The sequence below is a fragment of the Plectropomus leopardus genome, chromosome 7, assembly GCF_026936395.1.
Source record: "Plectropomus leopardus strain MGB_pleo_1.0 chromosome 7, ASM2693639v1, whole genome shotgun sequence".
Classification (NCBI taxonomy): domain Eukaryota; kingdom Metazoa; phylum Chordata; class Actinopteri; order Perciformes; family Serranidae; genus Plectropomus; species Plectropomus leopardus.
Genome location: NC_142182.1, coordinates 177,501 through 199,418, shown reverse-complemented (window position 1 = coordinate 199,418; position 21,918 = coordinate 177,501). Strand labels below are relative to the sequence as shown.

The 21,918-nt window shown below is 42.4% G+C and overlaps 1 protein-coding gene across 1 annotated transcript in view; it reads left to right on the top strand.

Moving 5' to 3' along the window:
- The first annotated feature begins 7,244 nt into the window (after positions 1–7,244).
- lamb4 (laminin, beta 4) overlaps positions 7,245–21,918 on the top strand; it is a 51,634-nt gene continuing 36,960 nt past the window's right edge. The window contains exons 1-6 of the mRNA XM_088079449.1: positions 7,245–7,273; positions 8,149–8,218; positions 16,555–16,651; positions 16,846–17,174; positions 20,160–20,295; positions 21,419–21,492. Of these exons, the coding sequence (XP_087935575.1) occupies positions 7,245–7,273; positions 8,149–8,218; positions 16,555–16,651; positions 16,846–17,174; positions 20,160–20,295; positions 21,419–21,492 (735 nt within the window). The remainder of the gene's footprint in view (positions 7,274–8,148; positions 8,219–16,554; positions 16,652–16,845; positions 17,175–20,159; positions 20,296–21,418; positions 21,493–21,918) is intronic.

Genomic DNA, 21,918 nt, shown 5'->3' with positions numbered 1-21,918 from the left:
TAAAGTCCCTATTTCTTTCTGACATTTCCAACAAGTATCTTTGTCAACTAATTTCAGTTTAGCAAGTTTACTGGGGGTCCAATAGTTTCTGTGGAGTAATTTGTAATAGATAAGCTGGGACTGTGTTTCGTGTGAGCAACCATACCAAGATGCAACCAGTTTCTTCCAGCTATCCTCTGAAACCTGAATTCCCAAGTCTTTCTCCCAGCACAGTTTCAGCCCTTCTAAATGAGGTGCACGTGCCTCTCTAAATATCCCATAGAACTTAGAAACTCTGATTCTTCTGTTACCAGGAATTAGGAATAACTCTTGGATACTAGATGGGGGGTCTAGGCCAGTTTTCAAATTAGTTTTAATACAGTGTCTGATTTGTAAAAATCTCCAAAACTCCTTCTGATCTAGGTGAAATTCTTGTTTAATGTCAATGAATGATTTCAAGCCATTTTGACCAAATACATCCCCCAATTGGTTAATTCCTGCACTAGCCCACTCAGCCCACATGAAAGGTGATTTACCAATTAATAATTTCTTATTAAACCAAATAGAGGCTCTAGAGGTAAGATAAGGATTGGTATTAATGAATTGATGAGATCTAAACCAGGTTTCTTGTACAAAAGCCAGAACAGGGTCTTTAAATGGTACTGGTCTTCCTTTCTGAGTGAAAAAGGCCTCTAATGATGTGGGAGCCAATAAGCTTTCCTCAGTTGCTACCCATGATGGCCTCATTTCAGGAGAATTATTTATCTTAACTAGCTGGGAGAGAGAAAATGCATAATGGTACAAGTCCACCTTGGGTAAAGCTAACCCACCATTATCTTGGGCAGCATAAAGTTTGGACCGATTAAAAGATGGCTTTTTGCCTGCCCACACATACCCCTCCACAACTGTATTATAAAGCTTTAATAGGTTGTGTGGAAATGTTATAGGTAACATATATAGAATATACTGGAGCTTTGGGGAGATTATCATCTTTACCAAATTAATTCTGCCCAATAATGAAAGATTCATTTTTGCCCAATTCTGCAGAAGAGGGCGAATGTTTTGAATCACTGGAGAGATATTAGCTTGCATTATTTTATCCAATCCGGGTGTCAATTTAATCCCTAAATATGTTAAGCCCTCAGACATCCACTTAAATTGCCATGTACTTCTAATAGCTGGGGGACAAAATTTAGAGATAGGCATAGCCTCCGACTTAGACCAATTAATAGTGTAGCCGGAAATCTCAGAAAAAGAATCAATAATTGAGGAGATGACAGGAACTGCCAATTCTGGATTACTTGAAATCAAGAGAATGTCATCCGCATACAAAAAAAGTTTTTGTTCTTCTTGACCCATAACTACCCCTTTAATGTCTTTACATTCTCGCAATGCAATAGCAAGTGGTTCCAAAAATAAAGCAAAAATGAGAGGTGACAAGGGTGAACCTTGCCTAGTGCCCCGACTTAGGGTAAATGATGATGACATTATCCCATTAGTAAGAACTGTAGCCATAGGATCTGTGTACACTACCTGTAGCCACTGCATAAAGGTGGGACCAAAACCAAATTTCTTCAATGTATAGAACAGGAAGGCATACTCAACTTTATCAAAGGCCTTCTCCGCATCTAGGGAGAAGGCGACAACAGGATCTACATTATTCCTGCTCTTCCATAATGTAATATCCTGCGTAGATTATCAGCTGAGCACCTATTTTTAACAAAACCCACCTGATCCCTATGTACCAAACTAGGAAGCACTTTCTCAAGTCTAGCGGCAAGTATCTTGGAAATAATCTTTTCATCAACATTAATTAATGAAATTGGGCGATAATTCCCGCAATACTGTGGGTCTTTATCTTTTTTATGTAATAATGTAATCACTGCGGATCTCATACTAGGAGGTAAACTACCCTTCTGTAAGGCATCTTGATACACAGCCAGAAGCCTTGGAGACAATTCATCTATAAAAGCCTTATAGAAATCTGATGGGAATCCATCATTGCCTGGAGACTTGCCCAACCTGAGACTACCTATCGCCTGTTTGACTTCATCTAAGGTGATCTCTCTTTCTAGAAAATTTCTTTGATCACTGGTCAAGCTAGGAATTTTAATAGAGGAAAAGAAATCTGACATCCTCTGTTCTTCTACTAACCCATTGGAGGTATATAACTTTTGATAAAATTCAGCAAAGACCTCATTAATTTCTTTTTTATTAGTAGTCAATTTATTATTATTATCAAATATAGAAGGAATTAGATTACTGGATTTTATCTGTTTAACCCTATAAGCCAGCATTTTACCTGTTCTTTCGCCTTGTTCAAAATATTTTTGATTCAGACAGAAAACTGCATATTCAGCTTTTTTCTGCAACATGCTGTTCATCTCAAATTTAAGCTTAATTAGTTTATTCCATACTTCCCTCTCAGGATGCTGTATGTGCTGTTTTTCAAGATCCTTTATGTCCTGTTCTAATTTTAACAGTTTATCCCTCTGAGCTTTTTTAATGGATGAGCTGTATTGAATAAGACACCCTCTCAGGAACGCTTTAAAAGCATCCCAAGTTATTCCAACATCGTCAATAGAACCTTCATTAAACTCCCAAAACTCATTCATCTTTATCCTTATAAATTCACAATAACTCTCATTCTGTAATAAAGAGTTGTTTAAGCGCCACCTAAGTGAAGGTTTAACACTTTCAGTACTAGATAAGACAAGTTCAATAGGGGCATGATCAGCTATAACAATGTTACCAATAGAGGAACCAATAGTTTGACACACCAGAGAGCGAGACACCAAGAAGTAATCTATTCTAGAATATGTAGAGTGCGGATGAGAAAAGAACGTATAGTCTCTTTCTTGAGGATGTAGTAATCTCCATATATCCACTAGGCTCAATTCTTCTGTCATAATGTCCACAGCCACACAAACTGGGTCATTAATTTGTCTGGGCTGGGAGGATTTATCCAGGAACATATCCCTGACTTGGTTAAAATCCCCCCCAATTACAATATTAGTGTGTCCAATATTCCGTACTATGTTACAAACTTCATGGAAAAATTCTGGTTGAGGAGAGTTGGGAGCATAAATATTAACCAATGTCACTTTATGTCCCTGCAGACACGCATCCAAGACCACCCATCGACCCTCTTGATCAGTGTAATGCTTGAATACCTGAAAATCTAAGTTTCTCCTTATCAATATAATCACCCCTCTTTTCCTATTAGAGAATGTACTATAATACACTTGGGCCACCCAATCTCTTTTTAATTTTAACGACTCCACATCATCAAGGTGTGTCTCTTGAATCAGGGTAATGTCTGTTTTTTTCTGCTTTAAATATGTAAGAATTTTTTTCCTTTTAACAACATTATGGCAACCCGCTATATTCCATGACACTATTTTACACAAAGCCATAAAGTCATGCAAGCCATATTATTTTAAATGGGCAGTTAGCCCAAAACACTCCAGTTTGTCTAATCCACACAACCTTAAAACCATTTTCTTGATAAAACCCAGTAGCAGTATAAACACATCTGCACAAAACAGTAGGCACCACAAAATGAAAACGAAAAACAAAAGAGATAAGAACGATTGGGCAAAACCAAGCCCAACATAACAGGAACTCCATTGGTCCGTAGCACTCGATGATCCCATAATGGCTTCCTTCTTCACTCGTTCCTCCTCCCTCCCCCCATCTATATATCACAACCAAAATATGTCGAAAAGTGACCTATAGCAGTTTGTATTCTACAGATGAAGGAAAACAAATTGCCTAATAATAAAATAAGTAGGCATAACCATAGCTTAGAAAATGCTAAGAGTAAACGCAGAACCCATGTCTACAGTAATACTGCTATGTTTGACTGAACTATAGCTATCTTATTACCCATTTTCCTCAGTGTTGGAAACCTCATCTCCACCTCCATCTGCCGGGTCGATGGTTGAATCCAGGCCGCTGAGAAATCGCTTAACCTCTGCTGGGTTGGAGAACTGATGCCACTGGTTATCCAATGAGAATGTCATGACGGCAGGAAAGCGAAGGGCATAGACAATATTGCGTTGTTGCAGCAAGCGTCGTACCTCGTCAAATTTCCTACGTTTCTCCTGTACTTCCTGGGCGTAGTCCTGGAAGAAACGGACTCGCATGCCTTTCCAGATGATCTGCTTCTTTTTTCGGGCCGCCGCGAGTACAGATGCTTTGGCTTTGTCCCGTAGAAAGCGGACGATGATGTGTCTCGGTCTTGAATCCGCAGCAGGTGGTGGTGCGGGACCCACACGATGGATTCTGTCTATTTCGTACCAATCATCAGCCTCAATGTCCAAAGCCTCACTCATCAGATCTTTCAAACATCCCTCAAGATCCCGACCCTCAGTTCCTTCTTTAACGCCCGATATTCTGACATTTTGGCGTCGGGAAAATCCCTCCAGTGCCGTCAGCTTTTCTTGCAGCCGCAAGTTCTGTTTCACTAAGTTTTTGCTAACTGAGCTAGCTTTAGCCTCTTCATCTTCCAGACGGGATATTCTTGTCTCTGCTTCTTCGACCCTATCACCAAGGCTGTTGACGGCTTCATTAAGGGACTCAATTCCACCTTTCACTGCATTCATGTCATGAGCTAACTTCTCAAGAATCGATCTTATGGCAGTCAGCTCGGCAGCTACGTTGTCTTTAGATGGGCTCTCACCGTTAGCTCCAGCAGGTGAATCAGCCATTCCAGAAGACTTAGCCTGAAAGTTTTTGGTTTTTCCTCGCGATGTAGTTGGCTGGTTCCGCATGAAATAGTGAATTTTCTGACTCATTCCACTGCCGTTGTACGAGCTACACCACAATAAAACTATATGTCGACTGAAACTGTTTTTTAAGGAGGTTTAGGAAACAAACGAGCTCCGCTCCGGTTTAGTCAGCCATCCTGGGCAGGCGTACCACGTGACTCCAGTCACTATGACTTTTAAAGAAATAAAAACGTAATGGTTTCATTGATCGTTTTAGTTGGATTAGTTTTAATTGCTGTGCGTGTAGTGAGTTAGCAGAGACTGAACACGAGAATAGTCACAGGCCGTTTTGGCACCCTCGGTATTTGTGGATCACTCCTCTTCAGTTATCGTCTTCATCCTGCAGAGTTTGTATCAGAGGATGAAACCTTCGGAACCGTGTGGTGTTATTAACACTCCAAAGAGGTAACGCAACCCAAATTTATCTCTGAACCAATTTCACACAAATACTATCAGCGCTGGAAAGTATCTGAGTACATTTACTGGAGTACTGTAATTAAGAAGTACTTGTACTATCTTAGAAATGTCCATTTTCTGCTCCACTGCATCTCAGAGGCAAATGCACTTTTTACTCCCCTAATTTTATTTGATGATTTTAATTATTCTACAGATTTAATTTATATACAAATATAATCAACAGATAAGAGATGATATTGTTGGATCAAGAAGACTCACGAGGCGTACCAGGCTCCAGGCTCCAGGCTCCAGGGTTCAGGGTTCAGGCTCCAGGCTCCAGGGTTCAGGGTTCAGGCTCCAGGCTTCAGGGTTCAGGGTTCAGGGTTCAGGGTTCAGGCTCCAGGCTCCAGGCTTCAGGGTTCAGGCTCCAGGGTTCAGGGTTCAGGGTTCAGGGTTCAGGCTCCAGGCTCCAGGCTCCAGGCTCCAGGCTCCAGGCACCAGGGTTCAGGGTTCAGGCTTCAGGCTCCAGGCTCCAGGCTCCAGGCACCAGGGTTCAGGGTTCAGGCTTCAGGCTCCAGGCTCCAGGCTCCAGGCTCCAGGCTCCAGGGTTCAGGCTCCAGGGTTCAGGGTCCAGGGTCCAGAGTTCAGGGTCCAGGGTTCAGGGTTCAGGCTTCAGGGTCCAGGGTCCAGGGTCCAGGGTCCAGGGTCCAGGGTTCAGGGTTCAGGCTTCAGGGTCCAGGGTTCAGGGTTCAGGCTCCAGGCTTCAGGCTCCAGGCTTCAGGGTTCAGGGTTCAGGCTCCGGGGTTCGGGGTTTGGGCTTCGGGGTTCGGCGGCGGATCGGGTTCGGGGTTCGGGGTTAGGGTTAGGGTTAGGGTTAATGACCCCCCCCCGTGTCATTAATAACGTTACATTAATTAACTAACTAATTAACTAATAACATTAGGGGGGTCTGTGTGAGGGTTTTTGTGACGGGAATATTTTATTAACTTAGCAACATAGCCTTGTCCTGATCCAGACTAAGAAGACCAAACTTCACATTACGGAGTCTCGCAGAGTCCATTGTATCACGCAGGAAATGCAGATTATCGTGGATCTAACGTCCTGGGACACAGTAAGTCTGGTTAGAGTTCATCAGTGCCCCCAAGTACCCCTACGGTCGTTTCCTCAAGTCACTTGGATCCCCTTTCTCAGGTAGCAGAGTCAGGACTGCTCTGCGACAACATAGGTACTCCTGCACCACCTCACACCAGTCCGGGCCCAGCATTAACCAGAATCCCTTATCAAACTCTGCTGGCAGACCATCAACGCCTGGGGAGTGTCCACACGGCATCTGTGCCACCGCCCCGCTCAACTCCTGGACGGAGACCGGGGTGTCCAGCGCCCCCCTTTGGGCCGAGGAGAGCTGCGGCAAACCCTCCAGTATCTCCTGGACACAGGCCGGATCACAGTCCTCATCACAGTCCTCCGCTGCATACAGTCTTTGGTAGAAATCCACAGCCCCCCCCCCAAATTCAGACTGATCACATGTGATCCGCCGTCAGGCAGACGCAGGCAGTGCATGTGTCCGTCCTCCCCCCGTCCATTTTCCACACCAAAGAAAAAAGATGTCGGTGCATCCGTCTCATTTAACACGGGAAACCTAACCCTGACAAAAGCCGCCGTTTCTCTGTCCTGGAGAGCCGAGCCCGAATCCCTCCTCCGTCCAGGTTTTGCCTCTGCTCTGCAGGTCCTGCTCTGCAGGTCCTGCTCTGCAGGTCCTGCTCTGCAGGTCCTGCTCTGCAGGTCCTGCTCTGCAGGTCCTGCTCTGCAGGTCCTGCTCTGCAGGTCCTGCTCTGCAGGTCCTGCTCTGCAGGTCCTGCTCTGCAGGTTCTGCTCCTCTTTGGTGCTGCTCTCCATCCTCACAACTGCCCTCTTCATCTCAGCCGCAACACACGCTGAATACGTTTGACAGAAATGTCAAATTTGGCGCTTTCCCACGTCCCACCATAACTCACATAGACCTGACCTCCTTCTGACCTCCTGCTGACCTCCTGCTGACCTCCTGCTGACCTCCTGCTGACCCTCTCTGGGCTCCTCCCCAGTGCAGGAGGCGCCACAATGTCGCCTCTGTTTCTGACTCTGTCTCTGTCTGTCTCTCTGTCTGTCTCTGTGTGTCTGTCTCTGTCTCTCTCTGTCTCTGTCTCTCTCTGTCTCTGTCTCTGTCTCTGTCTGTCTCTCTGTCTGTCTCTGTGTGTCTGTCTCTGTCTGTCTCTGTGTGTCTGTCTCTCTCTCTGTCTCTGTCTGTCTCTCTCTCTGTCTCTGTGTGTCTGTCTCTGTCTCTCTCTCTGTCTCTGTCTGTCTCTGTGTGTCTGTGTCTGTCTCTGTCTCTGTCTCTCTCTGTGTGTCTGTGTCTGTCTCTGTCTGTCTGTCTCTGTCTCTCTCTCTGTCTCTCTGTCTGTCTCTGTGTGTCTGTCTCTGTCTGTCTCTGTGTGTCTGTCTCTGTGTGTCTGTCTCTCTCTCTGTCTCTGTCTGTCTCTCTCTCTGTCTCTGTGTGTCTGTCTCTGTCTCTCTCTCTGTCTCTGTCTGTCTCTGTGTGTCTGTGTCTGTCTGTCTGTCTCTGTCTCTCTCTGTCTCTCTCTCTCTGTCTCTGTCTGTGTCTCTCTCTCTCTCTCTGTCTCTGTCTGTCTCTGTCTGTCTCTGTCTCTGTCTCTCTCTCTGTCTCTGTCTGTCTCTGTGTGTCTGTGTCTGTCTCTGTCTGTCTCTGTCTGTCTCTGTCTGTCTGTCTGTCTCTGTCTCTGTCTCCGTCTCTCTCTGTGTGTCTGTGTCTGTCTCTGTCTGTCTGTCTCTGTCTCTCTCTCTGTCTCTGTCTCTGTCTGTGTGTCTCTCTCTCTCTCTCTCTGTCTGTCTCTGTCTCTCTGTCTCTGTCTGTGTGTCTCTCTCTCTCTCTCTCTCTGTCTGTCTCTGTCCCTCCCTCCCTCTCTGGTTGACATAAATGCCCTCGGGGCTGTGCTCCGTCTCTCAGGTGTGCTGTTACCTGCCCAGGTGTATTCATTCCTTCAGCCTGGCAGCAGCAGCAGCAGCAGCAGCAGCAGGTAGGTTCACTTTCACTCTCTCGTTTATTCAGAAATCAAACTGTCGTCGGTCTCAGTTTGTTTCACCAAGAAAAGGCGATTCTGTCCATTTCTGACGGTTTTCTGATGGATACGAAGAAACTACAGAAAGTCAAAAACTGCTGAAGTCAAACTGAATGAATTCCCGTCAGACGGACGTCACGTTGAGCTTCATTTGAGGCAAGATAGACAAAATATTTTCGTTTTGTGGCCACAATTGATTTTGTCAGTTTCTGCTGATTTGGAGGATTCAGTTTTCTCAGTTTTCTCAGTTTTCTCCCTTTTCTCCTCTTTCAGGAGAAAATATCTTCCGTCTGATCATGATCACGGTTTGTTACCCAGTGCAACAACAAGTTCCACGTTTAAGGAGAATTTACAAAACGCAAAAAAAATTGGATGATGATTAAATTCAGGAAATACTGCTGCACTTGGTGCATTTATCTGGGTATCTGTGCGTCCCTCTGCTGACCACAGCCCAATGTAGCTAAGTACATTTACTCGAGTACTGCACTGAAGTACAAATCTGAGATCTGGCAACTGCTTTTACTTTTTATTTTTTGTTATTTTTCATACAAAAAACATTTGTGTTTCCAGCCTCTATAATTATTGATGTAACTTTTCTTTATTTCTTATTATATTTATTTACACCTTTTTGCAACAAATGCCAGTTTCCCTCCTGCAGGAGCTCTTCTTCTTTCGGCATCATGTTTGCAGTCTTGTTCATGTGCCAGAGTCTTTGCTCACGGCACTAAACCTGCCCTTATATGGTGTTTAGGGGGCATTACCTGTGCTGACAGGTGACTGAGGATCGCTGAGCTCACCTGGTCAGAGCACATGAGGATGCTTCATTTTGGATGGTTTTATTTTCTCTTACTGAGAGAAAATCGGACAGTAACTGAGGAGACCGTTGCTGCAGGAGATTATTATTATTACTAATAATCCAGTCAGGGGATGTCGTCAGCGACATCGTGGAACATGTCTGTGAATGTTTGAGGAAGAGATGTTATTTCGGGCGGTGCCGCCTCCGTGCTGTTGTAGCTTTTGTGGTTGCTGTGATGGGTTCCCTCTCAGAGGTTTTTGAGAACTCCTGGAACACGAGAGTCTTCTTGGAGAACTTGTAAAAGGAATAAATCCAGTAATAAATGTCTTCTGTGATCATCCGTCCACGTCTTCAGCCCTGAACTGGTCCTTCACTGAGAACCGGGTGCATCCCATGATGCATCTGTGTGGTTCTTAATGATGTTCTAATGGTTCTGGGGACACTTAAAGGGCCCTCGAGATTCAACATAAATGCTAGAACATTAATTCTCAGGTAGACGTTAGAACATTAATTCTCAGTTAGACGTTAGAACATTTACTCTCAGTTAGACGTTAGAACATTTACTCTCAGTTAGACATTAGAACATTAATTCTCAGGTAGACATTAGAACATTAATTCTCAGGTAGACGTTAGAACATTTACTCTCAGTTAGACGTTAGAACATTAATTCTCAGGTAGACATTAGAACATTTACTCTCAGTTAGACATTAGAACATTTACTCTCAGTTAGACATTAGAACATTAATTCTCAGGTAGACATTAGAACATTAATTCTCAGGTAGACGTTAGAACATTTACTCTCAGTTAGACGTTAGAACATTTACTCTCAGTTAGACGTTAGAACATTTACTCTCAGTTAGATGTTAGAACATTAATTCTCACGTAGACATTAGAACATTAATTCTCAGGTAGACATTGGAAAATTAATTCTCAGTTAGACGTTAGAACATTAATTCTCAGATAGACATTAGAACATTAATTCTCAGGTAGACGTTAGAACATTAATTCTCAGTTAGACATTAGAACATTAATTCTCAGTTAGACGTTAGAACATTTACTCTCAGTTAGACGTTAGAACATTAATTCTCAGGTTGACGTTAGAACATTAATTCTCAGGTTGACATTAGAACATTAATTCTCAGGTAGACATTAGAACATTAATTCTCAGGTAGACATTAGAACATTAATTCTCAGTTAGACGTTAGAACATTTACTCTCAGTTAGACATTAGAACATTTATTCTCAGGTAGACATTAGAACATTAATTCTCAGTTAGACGTTAGAACATTAATTCTCAGTTAGACATTAGAACATTTACTCTCAGTTAGACGTTAGAACATTTACTCTCAGTTAGACATTAGAACATTTATTCTCAGGTAGACATTAAAACATTTACTCTCAGTTAGACATTAGAACATTTACTCTCAGTTAGACGTTAGAACATTTATTCTCAGGTAGACATTAGAACATTAATTCTCAGGTAGACATTAGAACATTTATTCTCAGGTAGACATTAGAACATTAATTCTCAGTTAGACATTAGAACATTAATTCTCAGGTAGACATTAGAACATTTATTCTCAGGTAGACATTAGAACATTAATTCTCAGTTAGACATTAGAACATTAATTCTCAGTTAGACATTAGAACATTAATTCTCAGTTAGACGTTAGAACATTTACTCTCAGTTAGACGTTAGAACATTAATTCTCAGTTAGACGTTAGAACTAGGGCCGGGACTTTAACGCGTTAATCACGATTAATTAATTACAAAAAAATTAATGCGTTAAAAAAATTAACGCATTTTAATCACACCAATTTTTGCACCGCGGAACCTTTCTCACTTGATGAGTTTCCGGGGGACCGATTATACTAGCGCACCACCTACCGTTCATGACTTCAGACCATCCATGCTACAGACAACAACAATGAACGAAGAAGCAGATGAGACCGCTTTGGTTGGCCCCATGGATGGGAAATTTTGTTTTAAAAAGCGGGCGGATGGTAGCGTAGACATATGCGATTAAAATGCGATTAATTTCGATTAATTAATTACAAAGCCTCTGATTAATTAGATTAATTTTTTTAATCGAGTCCCGGCCCTAGTTAGAACATTTACTCTCAGTTAGACGTTAGAACATTAATTCTCAGGTAGACGTTAGAACATTTACTCTCAGTTAGACGTTAGAACATTTACTCTCAGTTAGACGTTAGAACATTTACTCTCAGTTAGACGTTAGAACATTAATTCTCAGGTAGACGTTAGAACATTTACTCTCAGTTAGACGTTACAACATTAATTCTCAGGTAGACGTTAGAACATTTACTCTCAGGTTGACGTTAGAACATTTACTCTCAGTTAGACGTTAGAACATTAATTCTCAGTTAGACGTTAGAACATTTATTCTCAGTTAGACGTTAGAACATTAATTCTCAGGTAGACGTTAGAACATTTACTCTCAGTTAGACGTTAGAACATTAATTCTCAGGTAGACATTAGAACATTTACTCTCAGTTAGACATTAGAACATTTACTCTCAGTTAGACGTTAGAACATTAATTCTCAGGTAGACGTTAGAACATTTACTCTCAGTTAGACGTTAGAACATTTACTCTCAGTTAGACGTTAGAACATTTATTCTCAGGTAGACATTAGAACATTAATTCTCAGGTAGACATTAGAACATTAATTCTCAGACGTTAGAACATTAATTCTCAGGTAGACATTAGAACATTAATTCTCAGTTAGACGTTAAAACATTTACTCTCAGTTAGACATTAGAACATTTATTTTCAGGTAGACATTAGAACATTAATTCTCAGTTAGACGTTAGAACATTTACTCTCAGTTAGACGTTAGAACATTTATTCTCAGGTAGACATTAAAACATTTACTCTCAGTTAGACGTTAGAACATTTACTCTCAGTTAGACGTTAGAACATTTACTCTCAGTTAGACATTAGAACATTAATTCTCAGGTAGACATTAGAACATTAATTCTCAGGTAGACGTTAAAACATTTACTCTCAGTTAGACGTTAGAACATTTACTCTCAGTTAGACGTTAGAACATTAATTTTCAGTTAGACGTTAGAACATTTACTCTCAGTTAGACGTTAGAACATTAATTCTCAGGTAGACATTAGAACATTTACTCTCAGTTAGACGTTAGAACATTTACTCTCAGTTAGGCGTTAGAACATTTACTCTCAGTTAGACGTTAGAACATTAATTCTCAGGTAGACATTAGAACATTTACTCTCAGTTAGACGTTAGAACATTAATTCTCAGGTAGACATTAGAACATTAATTCTCAGTTAGACGTTAGAACATTAATTCTCAGGTAGACATGAGACATTAATTCTCAGGTAGACATTAGAACATTAATTCTCAGTTAGACATTAGAACATTAATTCTTAGTTAGACGTTAGAACATTAATTCTCAGTTAGACGTTAGAACATTTACTCTCAGTTAGACGTTAGAACATTAATTCTCAGGTTGACGTTAGAACATTAATTCTCAGGTTGACATTAGAACATTAATTCTCAGGTAGACATTAGAACATTAATTCTCAGGTAGACATTAGAACATTAATTCTCAGTTAGACGTTAGAACATTTACTCTCAGTTAGACATTAGAACATTTATTCTCAGGTAGACATTAAAACATTTACTCTCAGTTAGACGTTAGAACATTTACTCTCAGTTAGACGTTAGAACATTTATTCTCAGGTAGACATTAGAACATTAATTCTCAGGTAGACATTAGAACATTAATTCTCAGGTAGAGCGTTAAAACATTTACTCTCAGTTAGACGTTAGAACATTTTCTCTCAGTTAGACGTTAGAACATTAATTTTCAGTTAGACGTTAGAACATTTACTCTCAGTTAGACGTTAGAACATTAATTCTCAGGTAGACATTAGAACATTTACTCTCAGTTAGACGTTAGAATATTTACTCTCAGTTAGACGTTAGAACATTTATTCTCAGGTAGACATTAGAACATTTATTCTCAGGTAGACATTAGAACATTTACTCTCAGTTAGACGTTAGAACATTAATTTTCAGTTAGACGTTAGAACATTTACTCTCAGTTAGACGTTAGAACATTAATTCTCAGGTAGACATTAGAACATTTACTCTCAGTTAGACGTTAGAACATTAATTCTCAGGTAGACATTAGAACATTTACTCTCAGTTAGACGTTAGAACATTAATTCTCAGGTAGACAGAACATTTACTCTCAGTTAGACGTTAGAACATTTACTCTCAGTTAGACGTTAGAACAGTAATTCTCAGTTAGACGTTAGAACATTTACTCTCAGTTAGACGTTAGAACATTAATTTTCAGTTAGACGTTAGAACATTTACTCTCAGTTAGACGTTAGAACATTAATTCTCAGGTAGACATTAGAACATTTACTCTCAGTTAGACGTTAGAACATTAATTCTCAGGTAGACGTTAGAACATTTACCCTCAGTTAGACATTAGAACATTAATTCTCAGGTAGACGTTAGAACATTTACTCTCAGTTAGACGTTAGAGCATTTACTCTCAGTTAGACGTTAGAACATTAATTCTCAGGTAGACGTTAGAACATTTACTCTCAGTTAGACATTAGAACATTAATTCTCAGGTAGACAGAACATTTACTCTCAGTTAGACGTTAGAACATTTACTCTCAGTTAGACGTTAGAACATTTACTCTCAGTTAGACGTTAGAACATTTACTCTCAGTTAGATGTTAGAACATTTACTCTCAGTTAGACGTTAGAACATTTACTCTCAGTTAGATGTTAGAACATTAATTCTCAGGTAGACAGAACATTAATTCTCAGGTAGACATTAGAACATTAATTCTCAGGTTGACGTTAGAACATTAATTCTCAGGTTGACATTAGAACATTAATTCTCAGGTAGACATTAGAACATTAATTCTCAGGTAGACATTAGAACATTAATTCTCAGGTAGACATTAGAACATTAATTCTCAGGTAGACATTAGAACATTAATTCTCAGGTAGACATTAGAACATTAATTCTCAGTTAGACATTAGAACATTAATTCTCAGTTAGACGTTAGAACATTTACTCTCAGTTAGACGTTAGAACATTTACTCTCAGTTAGACATTAGAACATTAATTCTCAGGTTGACGTTAGAACATTAATTCTCAGGTTGACATTAGAACATTAATTCTCAGGTAGACATTAGAACATTTACTCTCAGTTAGACATTAGAACATTAATTCTCAGGTAGACATTAGAACATTTACTCTCAGTTAGACATTAGAACATTTACTCTCAGTTAGACATTAGAACATTAATTCTCAGGTTGACGTTAGAACATTAATTCTCAGGTTGACATTAGAACATTAATTCTCAGGTAGACATTAGAACATTTACTCTCAGTTAGACATTAGAACATTTACTCTCAGTTAGACGTTAGAACATTAATTCTCATGCTTCAGGTTAGAGTGTGTTGGGGTTCAAATCCGCAGTTTATGTGAAATGTGTGTTTCAGTTGGAGATTCGCGGGTGAGGAGAGCAGCAGAAGTTAATCGGTGCTGTCAGCGTTCACACAGCTGTGTGTTTTTCACAGTTTGAACTCAGCGTTGAAGCAGAAACACACTAAAGGTCAGTAAATCCCCACAATTACTGCTGAGCCCCAAACATTCCCATTAAAGTTCATCAGTCCCTTCAGGCATCACGTTTTACCGCCGCTATGGCGGGGGGGGGGGTACACATTTGTAAGAACGAACCATGTGAACAAAACTACGTCTTCAACCTCCTCAGGGATCAACAATGTTCATCTAATCTGATCTGAGGTCACCTGACGGCTGATTCAGGTGATTTTTAGGAGACCTAACGGCTGATTCAGGTGATTTTAGGGCAGGTGGGGCTTCGGCTGCAGCAGGTCGTCTCTCTGGTGGTTTGGTTTCGTGATCCCTCTCCCTCTCTCTCTTTCTCTTTGCTTTTTGTCTGATGGTAATTCAGTTGTTATTTAGGACGTCTGTTGTCCGTCCTGGAACGGGATCACTCATCATCCTGCTCCACTCCTCCTGAGTTTCTCCCCGGATCTGATCTGGATCTGACGTGTGGTTTGTAAAAACACGAGGTACAAGATAAATAACACTCTTTATTGACGAGTAATTTGAATTACACAAAACAAGTCTTACTTTCTTTAAATGATGTGGACAATCAACTCTATGGTGTCTCTTTAAGTTTTTGTCCGTTGGGACGAGTTTCATTAGAAACACGTTCAGCTGCGGCACCAAAAATCCCAACAACTCAAAACTGAATTTGTTTCTGTGTAGATAAATGGAACCAGTGTTCCCAAAAGTGGGCTGACTCTTGACCCTGAATGGACCACAGGCGACTCCAACCATGTCCAGTTTGTGAAAAAGACATTTTATTTTGAAGTACAGTGAATTTCCAACACAGAGCTTTTATTTTGATTTGATTTTTATTTTTTATTTTTTTTCAAACATGACAGTTTGTCATTTATCGAGGGGGGGGGGCTTTGGACATTTCTCTGTGAGCCTCCCAGAGTGACTCCTAAAACGCCTGAAGTGTTTGTCCCACATAATGTGTTCGAGGACTGACAGAAATGTGAAAATCCAACAATAACTTTTGTTTTTACAGTTTCAGGCTGTGATAAACGGAGTCATTTTGGCTTTTTTTTTATTTGGTTGGACCCAAAGGTTTGGAAGGCATGTTTTCTTAAAAAAAAGCTTGAAAAACAAAAAAAGACAAAGTTTTAGAGAAAATCAAAATTTCCTCAACAGCAACAAAAAAACATGTTTTAAATGTTAGATCCAGTTTAAGGTCCCCAAAGTCACCAAACCAGAAAGAAACTGTCCTGGTTTTCATGGGCACTTTTTTCGTCATCTGTTTTGTGTTCTTTACATTTCGTCAAATCAAACTGAATATTTGATCATTTTTCTGATGTGAACTCATCTTGACCCCTCTTTCTTATCCGGACCAGTTTTTCTAATCTGGATCTGCTTTTCTAATGTGGACCCACTTTTCTAATCTGGATCCACTGATGCAGTTTGAAATACACCGGCTGTACTTTTTGTACGAGGTCCTACAATAATCCACCGTCCTCCCCTACCTCTGTCACTACACCAGCCCGGCTTCCTGGGGCCCCCGTGGCCCTCCTGGTCACAGACCTTTGTTTTTATGTTTTCAGCAGTCTGAGACCCGGACAGGACCAGCTGTCTATCGTGGACTTTTTTTTTTTTTTTTTTTTAAAGGTGTCTGATGGCAGATCTCGTGACTTGAAGTTCAGGTAGTTGTAGTCCTGCAGTCTGGATGGAGGGACGTTATTGAGGGACGTCTCAACGTCTCATTGAGCATTAAGGGTGGACAACATGCGTGCTCACATGCACCATATTTCCTGTCCTGACCCCCGACCTCAGATCAGCCATCAGACCATCAACTGCACAGGTTAATGAGTCCTGATTGACTATTCAGTTACTGTGCTCCACCAGAGACCATTGGAGACCATTGGAGACCCCCTGGGCCCACCTGAGACCATTAGAGACCAGCAGGCATCTCAGCACAACATGATCTTCATTTTGATTCTACGTGAGTTGATATGAGTGTATACAGGTGTGTATACAGGTGTGTATAGAAGTGAGTGTGTGTTTGTGTGTATATAAAAGTGTGTGTGTGTGTGTGTGTGTGTGTGTGTGTGTTTGTTGTATATAAGCACACTAACTTATAGACTCTCTGATATAAAAACATGGAACAGTAAATTTAAAGCTGCCATCTCTCTGCAGTTTTTCTTTCAGCAGCCAGGCTCCAGGACCTCCCTGATCTCCAGGACCCCCCTGATCTCCAGGACCTCCCTGATCTCCAGGACCCCCCTGATCTCCAGGACCTCCCTGATCTTCAGGACCTCCCAGATCTCCAGGACCCCCCTGATCTCCAGGACCCTCAGAACCCCGAGGACCTCCAGGAGCTCCAAGAGCCCCAAGACCAGTGTCCCGGTGGCTCCTGTAACCCTCAGCTGGGAGACCTGATGGTGGGTCGAGCCGCTCAGCTGTCGGCGTCATCGACCTGCGGTCTGCATGGATCCCAAAACTACTGCATCATCGGATACCTGGAGGTCAGTGTTCTCTCTGTGTTCTCTGTGTTCTCTGTTCTCTGTGTTCTCTCTGTGTTCTCTCTGTGTTCTCTGTGTTCTCTCTGTGTTCTCTCTGTGTTCTCTGTGTTCTCTGTTCTCTGTGTTCTCTCTGTGTTCTCTCTGTGTTCTCTGTGTTCTCTCTGTGTTCTCTGTGTTCTCTCTGTGCTCTCTGTGTTCTCTCTGTGTTCTCTCTGTGTTCTCTGTGTTCTCTCTGTGTTCTCTGTGTTCTCTCAGTGTTCTCTCTGTGTTCTCTGTGTTCTCTCTGTGTTCTCTCTGTGCTCTCTCGGTGTTCTCTCTGTGTTCTCTCTGTGTTCTCTGTGTTCTCTCTGTGTTCTCTGTGTTCTCTCAGTGTTCTCTCTGTGCTCTCTCAGTGTTCTCTCTGTGCTCTCTCGGTGTTCTCTCTGTGTTCTCTCTGTGTTCTCTGTGTTCTCTCTGTTCTCTGTGTTCTCTCTCTGTTCTCTGTGTTCTCTCTGTGTTCTCTATGTGTTCTCTCTGTGTTCTCTGTGTTCTCTCTGTGCTCTCTCGGTGTTCTCTCTGTGTTCTCTCTGTGTTCTCTCTGTGTTCTCTGTGTTCTCTCTGTGTTCTCTGTGTTCTCTCTGTGTTCTCTCTGTGCTCTCTCAGTGTTCTCTGTGTTCTCTCTGTGCTCTCTCGGTGTTCTCTCTGTGTTCTCTCTGTGTTCTCTCTGTGCTCTCTCAGTGTTCTCTGTGTTCTCTCTGTGTTCTCTCTGTGTTCTCTCTGTGTTCTCTCTGTGTTCTCGGTGCTCTCTCTGTGTTCTCTCTGTGTTCTCGGTGTGATTGACGTGTTTCTGGCTCGTCCTCAGTCTTTCATACTGAAACATGTTCTGATCCGTCTCTTTATTATCCGACGCTGTTCTTCGCCCCTCCAGCAATCGTCCTGTTTTTATTTCTGCATTTTTCCTCCTGCTGCCGTCTTGCGAGTCTCTCACAGAAATGTTCCTCCACAGCTTTGTTCCTAAAAGTTCCTAAAAGTTCCTAACAGGTCTTTGGTTTTGGTTTGAACAGCAGCTGTGTGTGTCTCGTCGTCTGTATTTTCTGCCGCACTGTGAAATGTTGGTGAAGGTTCTGGGGGATCCGGGTCCGGGGGGTCTAAATTCTGGAAAACTGGACTCTTTTGACCTTAGCCCGGCACGTATGCCGCTCAGCTCACCTCAGAAGCTCCTTTTCCAACCATTTAATTTCTCTAGATGGCATTACCTTGGCCTCTAGCACAACTGTAAGGAACCTCGGAGTTTTATTTGACCAGGATTTATCCTTTGCCTCCCATATAAAACAAACTTCAAGGACGGCTTTCTTTCACTTGCGTAACATCGCAAAAATTAGACATATCCTATCCCAAACAGATGCTGAAAAATTAGTACATGCATTTGTCACTTCTAGGCTGGATTACTGTAATTCCCTATTATTTGGTTGCCCCAACAAATCTCTTAGGTCTCTCCAACTGGTGCAGAACGCTGCTGCTCGTGTTTTAACGGGAAGCAAGAAAAGGGATCATATTTCTCCTGTTTTAGCTTCTCTGCACTGGCTCCCTGTGAAATCCAGGAATGAATTTAAAATCCTCCTCCTTACTTACAAAGCTCTAAATGTTCAGGCTCCATCTTATCTGTCACAGCTCATAGTTCCTTACCAACCCTCAAGATCACTGTGCTCTGAAAACGCAGGGTTACTTGTGGTTCCCAAAATTTCCAAAAGTAGGTTAGGAACCAGAGCCTTCAGCTACCACGCTCCTCTCCTATGGAACCATCTTCCATTTTCGGTCAGGGAGGCAGACACCGTTTCAACTTTTAAGGGTAGACTTAAGACCTTCCTCTTTGATAAAGCTTATAATTAGGGCTGGCTCAGGCTGCCTGGACCAGCCCATAGTTAGGCTGACATAGGTTTAACCTGCCGGGGGACTTCCTCTGATACGCTGAGCTCCTTTCCTTCTCTCAATGCCGCCATCAGAAATCATGCATGTCTGTTAACTGCATTGCCATGTGCAAGCTTAGCTTAGCTCTGTGATAGCCATGTGGTACTCTCACCACCTGGGGCTCTCGATTACAGAGCCTGGGTCTGTTGAACTGCACTACGCTAATCCTGTTGCCTCTCGGGAGCGTTCCTGCTCCCTTGTTTCCTAGTTTCCCTGGATCCTGGCCGTAACCTTGACTGTGCCTGACCGTGGTGATAGCTGTGCTGATGCATGACCCTGCCTTTGGTTGTGCTCGTGCTGTGGCTGTACTGACTCTGTGCCCCCCGCTCGCCCTGATCGTGGTCTGGTCCTGGTTGCGCCGATGCTGTGATCTTGCCTTTGGACAACTCCCTTTCACATATGCACGAGACTGTTATCATCTCTATCAACATCATCATAGAGAGCAATTACTAATTCCACACCTAATATGACATGCATCTGTTTCTATTATTGCTGTGCCCCCCCCCCACCCTCTCTCCCCCTCTCTCTCTCTCTTTCCTTTTTTGCCATGATTGTATTTCATTTGCTATTTACGACATCTATTGCTCGTCTGTCCGTCCTGGAAGAGGGATCCCTCACTATCCTCTACCGCTCTTCCTGAGGTTTCTTCCTCTTTTTTTTTCCCCGTTACAGGGGTTCTTTTTTGGGAGTTTTTCCTCGGGTGATGTGAGGGTCTAAGGGCAGAGGGATGTCGTACACTGTAAAGCCCTCTGAGGCAAACCATGTTTTGTGATAATGGGCTATATAAATAAAACTGACTTGACTTGTATGGAGACCACAGCCCGAATGACTGAGAACCTTTATCGACTTCTCTAATGACGGTTCCACAGTGAAATTCTGTTTCGACGAGTTGTTCGGCCTTTTCTTCAACATGTCAGCATTTATTCTGTTGATAATTCGAGTTGTTTACACTTCAGCTCATCGTTTGACAGCTGATCAGAGACAGCTGATCAATCATTGGACTTATTGATGATTATTGATCAGTTTGTCTTTGTCCATCAGGAGGAACAGAAATGTTTCACATGTGACTCTCGGCTGCCGTACAATCGCTTCAACAACCCCGACAGCCACCGCATCGAGAACGTCATCACCACCTTCGAGCCCAACAGGAAAATGAAGTGGTGGCAGTCGGAGAACGGTGAGTTCATGCGAACGGCACGTTTTACAGAACAGGGACTTTTTGAGAACAGCAAATTTCAGAGAACAGGGAGTTTTTGAGAACAGGGAGACCGATTTTAAAATAAAACTGCTTAGTTTTCCATGAGAACGTTGAGGCTGAGAGAACGTTGAATCCGTGAGAATGTTGAGTCTGTGAGAACCTTGAGTTTGTGAAAACCTTGAGGCTGTGAGAACGCTGAGTTTGTGAGAACCTTGAATCCGTGAGAATGTTGAGTCTGTGAGAACCTTGAGTTTGTGAAAACCTTGAGGCTGTGAGAACGCTGAGTTTGTGAGAACCTTGAGTCCGTGAGAATGTTGAGTCCGTGAAAATGTTGAGGCTGTGAGAACATTGAGTTTGTGAGAACGTTGATTTTGTGAGAACCTTGAGTCCATGAGAACGTTGAGTCCGTGAGAACCTTGAGTTTGTGAGAACCTTGAGTCCGTGAGAATGTTGAGTTTGTGAGAACGTTTAGTCTGTGAGAATGTTGAGTCTGTGAGAACGTTGAGTCCGTGAGAACCTTGAGTTTGTGAGAACGTAAAGTCTGTGAGAACGTTGAATCCGTGAGAACGTTGAGTCCGTGAGAACGTTTAGTCCGTGAGAATGTTGAGTCCGTGAGAATGTTGAGTCAGTGAGAACCCTGAGTTTGTGAGAACGTTGAGTTTGTGAGAACGTTGAGTTTGTGAGAACGTTGAGTTTGTGAGAATGTTTAGTCTGTGAGAACGTTGTTTGTGAGAACGTTGAGTCCGTGAGAACCCTGATTTTGTGAGAACCTTGAGACCGTGAGAATGTTGAGTCCGTGAGAACGTTGAGTCCGTGAGAATGTTGAGTCCGTGAGAACGTTGAGTTTGCGAGAACGTTGACTTGCAGCTCATGAATAGAGTGGGTGGTTTTTCTCTGAGGGAACTTGTTTGTTGTTGTTGAGAGTGTGAAGCTCGGTGACACCAGCGCCTGTGCCGTGAAGGTAAAGGTGTCTCAGCAGCGTTCACTGTGAATCCTGGGAAATGCAGGAACGTTGCAACATGTTGGAACATCAGAGTGAACAGGAGAACATTTGTGGTTCTTATGGGAACATTTTAAAAATAAAAACTTGTGTCTTCCGCAGGAGTCCATCAGGTCAGCATCAGACTGGACCTGGAGACCATGTTCCAGTTCAGCCACCTGGTCCTCACGTTCAAGGTAAAACCAGCACCTGGTCACATGACCACAGGCTGTGTGATGTCACCGAGGCGGGGGCTCTGATTGGCGGCAGCTGCAGCCTACAGGAAATTATTTTGGTTGCGGTCATAAAGTTCAAATAATTTCTTTTCCAAACCACTTTTCCTGAACCTCCGGAGAAAACGTCACGAGGCCAAGGCAAGATGTGCAGGACAATTCATAGAACTCGGGAAAGACGATCGCGTTTTTCGAGAATCCGACCGCTCTTGTCCGCGTTCTGTGGTGATGTAGCGGTTAATGTTGACGTGGATCAGCTGTGGAATGAGGAAAACCCGGTAAAAAATATGACATCATTACTGAGGTGAGAATTAAACGAATAAAGCTGCCAGTCACGAGACGGCTGCTCACACTCACCCTCCTTACCTCATATTTACCGTCACGAATACG